The sequence below is a fragment of the Arachis ipaensis genome, chromosome B05 (genome assembly GCF_000816755.2).
Source record: "Arachis ipaensis cultivar K30076 chromosome B05, Araip1.1, whole genome shotgun sequence".
NCBI lineage: Eukaryota > Viridiplantae > Streptophyta > Magnoliopsida > Fabales > Fabaceae > Arachis > Arachis ipaensis.
The window spans coordinates 138,978,891-138,985,116 of NC_029789.2; the positions used below are offsets into that span (position 1 = coordinate 138,978,891).

Here is a 6,226-nt window from a genome sequence, read left to right on the forward strand (position 1 = left end):
TCTCATCTCTTTAAATCAAAATAATAAATAAAAAATTATTTTATGTATCAAAATATCCTTAAATTACCAGAAAATATACTTAGAAGACATATTAATTAGGTATCAGTATTGAATAGTAGCTGCATATTAGCTAAGTTAATATTGCACATGACATACACTTAATTACATGATTATTGCATGTAATTCGCACTTATATATAATTTATCAATTACTATTCATAATTAGTATATATTTTTAAGAATTTAATTTTGATGCATTGTTAAAATAGTTTTACAGGTACATTTAATTATGTACAGTCACATCAGTAAAAATAACTATTTTTTATATTAACCGTATGGATAGTTATTTAAAAAACAGAAGTAATTATATGACTGTGCTTTACATTGTCTTAGTGGATCAAAATTAAACTCGTATTTTCAAAAGTAATTTTTTATATGTAAGAAAAGTATACGTACTGTCCACTCATAATGAAGCAAATTCCAGCTGCATAGATCCTTCCACCACTTTCAGCTTTGTACATAACCAAATGGCTTCCATACCAAGCAAGAAAAGCCCAAATTGCAAAGCATAAACCTGTGCTTCCAACAGCTAAACCCTTTGCTATCCCTTGCTTGATTCCAAGCCTTGAGGTTCTCTCTAAGATCTCTGAATACCTCACAAGGATTCTCCTCTCGGCTGTGAACGAATAAATGGTTTTGATGGAGCTTAACGCCTGCTCGACGATGGCGTTCGCCTTGCCGTACTCCTTGGCAGATGACTTTGACAAATAGATTAGGTATTTGCCATAGATCATGCCGGGGATTATGAGAAGAACAAGTGTTGGGAATGCTACTAAGGCCAGCCTCCATGAGAAGTAGGTGGCAAAAGCAATCCCAGAGATGAATGATGATGAGTGCATTAAGAATAGTGGCACCTGAAAAACCAAACTCATCATCATCATATCTATCAAATTACAAGCATACATAGTTTTAAATGTTAATAGTAAAAATTGACTAGTGTTCTTAAAATAAAGATAAATGTTGCTCAATTAATATTTCCATTTTGAATTGCAGTTATGGTTGCAATTTCAATTCCAAATTGTGATGATAGCTTGTAAAACTATATTATTTTTTTTTTTTATATTCATGCATTAATAATTATCTCAATTTATTGTCAATTTAGTAAATTATTTGATCTATTTCATTAAACTTTATTTATGAGTTCTATGATGAGACTGTAGTTTAATTTAAAATTAAATCATGCAAGCAAGCTAAGCTAGGATATGAAAGAAATAAAGAAATAATCATGTTAGGTGTATATAAAAAAATAGTTATAACTAAATTAATTATTTGTATAAAATTATATTAAAATATAAAATATATATTAAAATTTAGTTAAATAACCTATGCATTTATTATCAATACATGGTGATTAAGTTTAATTTTTTGTGTACTTAGTACTTTTGATAAAGAAGAGTGTTAAAATGAAATTGAACCTTTTCACTTAGGACTTCTTGGACGAGAGAAGTGTCTTTTGATATGGAATTGATGATTTCAGAAGTAGTTGCTTCTTGTGATTCAAAAAACCCCACTTCTTGTCTTAGAACAGCTTCCAAATACTTGTACCGAATTCTCAACACCTGCCTCTCACTTGTTTTACTCCAACAGTACCCTTCTGCAAATTAAATAATGCATCATCAATTCTTCACTTCCTTAATAGTATATATATTTTTGTTTGTTCTTAATATGTACTAAAAAAAATAATAATGATGATGAAATTAGTTAAACATATATATGCCCTTCAAACATGTGGAAGTTCATGAGGGTAATTAATGGACAATGAATCAAAAGGGTGTTGACTATGCCTTGACCCCAAAAAGTAATTAAAGCAAGCATGGAATTTGGGAATGAATGTTACCCATGAAGGCCAACACCATCACTGCTAGTCCCAAGTACACAAAATACAAGCTGCACTGTAAACCATAAAAAAGAAATGGAATGAAGTTGGTTAATTAGAACATGTGGTGTATTAGAGAAAGTGAACAAATGAAATTAAGAAACAAATTAAAAATATAGTAGTACCTTTTCAACCTGGGACATGTAATTGTTGGCAGTGCCACTACTTTGTTGGTTGCCATATCCTAAGCTGTTCATGATGCGGCTAGCGAAGATGAGAAGAATGTTTGTGGACATGCCATCTCCAACTGCTCCAACAGCACCCATTAACATAAGCAAAACATCAACACAATCTGCATATCTCAAGATTATAGCTATGGAACCTCTCTCTATTTTCCTCTCTCCCTTATTCATTGGGGGTGAACCCATTTATGTGTATTAATTAAGGACCTTTCTTAATTATAACAAGAGAGAAAAATTATAGATGAATTATGAAGTAGTTTTGTTCCTAAACTACTTAATACTACTTATATATATAATACATATTTGTGTGTGAGGTGTGTGTGAACATGTTGATGCATCTCCTTGTCACCAAGGACACAAAAAGAGTGAGTAGTGGCATATTCTATATGTGATGAGAAGCACACCATGAAATATAATAAGCTCTAATAATAATATTCTTGTGGGGTTGTTAAAGATGTGTTTTGTGTTTTGTTTTTTTAATTAAAAAGAGTTTAATTTTAATACACAAACAATTTAAAATGTTTTATACAATTGTGTAATTATATTTGTTTTTTTTTATGATCATTTGTATGATTAATGTAAAAAGTAGTTATTTTTGTTCATAACATTACATAATTAAATATACGTATAAAATTATTTTACACTGACTGTATATTAAAATTAGAGAAAGTCTAGGGAGCCAGTAACTTTTGTGTTTTGTGGCCAGCACTTAACCATCAAAAGAAAAGTGAGTGATCTCCCATCATTGGATGTAATCTCATACCATTAAAAATGCTATTGATGGTCAAATTGATGGTTACAAAACACAAAAGTTACTGCCCCTAGCACTCCGGCCTCTTAAAATTAAATTCATTAAAAAAATGTATCTGAACCCGAAATATGAGATCTGAGATAACCCTTTTGTCCAGTTTGGGAAAGAAAGAAGATTATTACCAATAGATCCAATTTATTTAGCCATGATATGTCACTATTCATTCCTTTTCTGTTAGTTTAGTGCTCTAATTTGATGTCACTAGGCCATTATGTTTCCTTCCTTTATTATTTTATAAAATTAAGTATCTATCACCCCAAGTTTGAATGCTGCTTTTCTCTCAATAAATTAATATATAATATATATTACTATGGGGTTTACAACCGGAATATAATGGAGATCAACATTTTTCTTTCTTGGATTTATATATCTAAAGTTAATACTAACTTATTATGAAGTTAATTAAAAAGAAAAATTTGAAAAACAAAAAAGTCTGTTCTATTCAATCATTTCAAAATATTCTTTATTTCAAAAGTGAAAAACTTTAGCTTTGGTGTGGAAAAGAAATTTGAAATGAAAAACAATGTAAAATAATAAAATAAGAATTAATATAATTAAATTTGTAATTTTTATCATGTATACATTGTACACTGAAAAAAAAAAAAAACTTAAAACCCTCGGATTTTATCTATCAATAATGCGTAGTCAACCAAAAAGGTTATGATTTTTATTGTCGAATAAAAATTTCCTGACACAAAATCTAACATTAAATTTCGCACTAAAACTATTTAAAATAGTAGAAGTGCTAAACATACAAGTTATTTTAGTTTACAAGTCATACAAGTTGGGATAAATCTAACAAAAAGGACGCTCACCCATATGAGCGTGTTAATATGCGCGCTACTCAACGGTTTTCATAGCGCGCTTTGTGTTTCTCCTCCTCTTCCTTCTTCTTTGCATTTCTCCTCCTTTTTCTTCGCGTGTTTCATCTTCATCGTTGTTTTTTATTACTGTTGTTGTTGCGGCATTTTTTTCCTCCTTCTCTTTCTATTGATTTTGCAACATTATGTATTTTTTACTTCTTTGTTTGATTTTTTTCTCTTAAGAAGAATTATGAGAATATAAAATAAGAAGATGAAGAAGAAGCAGCAGAAGATGAGGAGGAGGAAGAGGAAGAGTTTTGAATTATGCAGAACTTATCAGCACACATACATCGAAAATTCTTAAACAATACACCTAAATATTTTTGTGTTACACTCAAATTTGCTGCAAATACAGAAAAATATTTTCTCTAATGCTGTATTTTTTTGTTCATCTTTTTTTCCTTATTTCTTTCTTTCTTTTAGTTGAACGAATGTAAGTTCATCCTCTTTCAAGTAATTTTATACTATTATGTGTTTCTTCTTCTTCTTTGTTTGATTTTTTTTGTTTTTATTCTTGTTAAAAGAGTAAAACAAGAAAAAACTTGAGAAGATAAAATAAGAAAAGAAGAAGAAGATAATGATGATGATGAAAAAGAAGAAGAAGCAGCAGTAGAAGATGAGAAGGAGGAAGAAGAAGAGTTTTGAATTATGCAGAACTTATCAGCACACACACATCAAAAATTCTTAAAGAATAACCAAAATATCTTCGTGTTACACCCAAATACAGAAAAATATTTTCTTTAATGCAAAACTTTTACATTACATTCAATTCAAACTATCAACGATGAACAATAATTTTCACAAACAAAAACAACAATATTATTCACCCACAGAATCATAAACTACTAACAAAAATATTAACTAGAATCGAACCACACCTCAGCCACTTGCTTGGATTCAAGATAATCAATTTCATTTTAATTGACAATCTGAACTTGAATTATTCATTATCTTCAACAACGAGATAACTAATGATGGAAGAGAAAGAGAAAAATGAATAAGGAGAAGAAATTCTAATAAAAAAAGGAGGAGGAGGAGGAGGAGGAGGAGAAGATGGTGATGGTGATGAAAAAAGAAGAAGAAGCAGCAGAAGATGAGGAGGAGGAAGAGGAAAAGTTTTGAATTATGCAGAACTTATTAACACACATACACCGAAAATTCTTAAAATAATACACCCAAATATCTTCGTGTTACACTCAAATTTGCTGCAAATACAGAAAAATATTTTCTCTAATGCTGCATTTTTTCTTCTTTTTTTCCTTATTTCTTTCTTTCTTTTAGTTGAACGAATATAAGTTCATCATATTTCAAGTAATTTTGTATTTTTTTCTTCTTTATTTGATTTTTTTTTGTTTTTTTTCTTGTTAAAAAAATAAAACAAGAAGAAACTTGAGAAGATAAAATAAGAAAAAAAAAAGATGAATAAGAAAAAAAAAGATGATGATGATGATAATGAAAAAGAAGAAGAAGAAGCAGCAAATGATGAGTAGGAGGGAGAAGAGAGTTTTGAATTATGCAGAATTTATCAGCACACATACACCGAAAATTCTTAAAGAATACACCCAAATATCTTCGTGTTACACCCAAATATCTTCGTGTTACACCCAAATTTGCAGCAAATACAGAAAAATATTTTTTAATGCAGAACTTTTACATTACATTTAATTCAATTCAAACCATCAACGATAAAACATTATTCACCTATAGAATCATAAACTACTAACGAAAAATTAACTAAAATCGAACCACACCTCAGCTACTTGATTGAATTCAAAACAATAATCAATTTCGTTTTGGTTCAATTGATAAGCTGAACTTGAATTATTCGTTATCTTTAACAACGAGATAAGGAGGAGAAGGAGGAAAAAGAAGGAGAAGAAATTCCAATGAAAAAAGAAGGAGGAAGAGGAGGAGGAGGTGGTGTTGGTGACGACGATAACGAAAGAAAAGAAGAAAGAGAAGAAGAAGAACGTGCAGTAAGAAGAAGAATAACGTGCGCGCGTTGATTGGAAAATCTGTTAAATTAGAATGCGCGTGAAATCGATGTACTAAAAGAGGTGCGTATGACGTGAAATAGAATATATGAACTTATACTACTTGTATAGATAAAAAATTTGTATGTGGAAAATAATTCTTAAAATAATGAGTATTTTTGTTAGATTTATTGTTGGAAAATCCAACGAAAATCTGAGAACAAAAAATATTTAATTCGAAAGTGATTAAATTTTGAGTCTCTCACTTTATTAACTTTTTTGTTTTAAATAGCTTGGTTCTTTGATTAGAGTATGTATATATTAGTAAAGTACTTAAATTATATCGTATTATATTCTATAGGAATATATACTAAGTACGTACCATGATAAATATGATATGCTTATTCAGTTTTTAATTGTTTTTAAAAGGCAATTAACATATTTTCATGAAATTTATCAACA

The 6,226-nt window shown here is 29.4% G+C and overlaps 1 protein-coding gene across 1 annotated transcript in view; it reads right to left on the bottom strand.

Moving 5' to 3' along the window:
* The window catches only part of LOC107641298 (putative ABC transporter B family member 8), a gene marked incomplete at its 3' end in the record, with an annotated part of 6,998 nt that extends 4,517 nt beyond the window's left edge, over positions 1-2,481 (bottom strand). Inside the window, 4 exon segments of the mRNA XM_016344794.2 lie at positions 456-913; positions 1,475-1,653; positions 1,897-1,951; positions 2,061-2,481. Of these exon segments, the coding sequence (XP_016200280.1) occupies positions 456-913; positions 1,475-1,653; positions 1,897-1,951; positions 2,061-2,303 (935 nt within the window).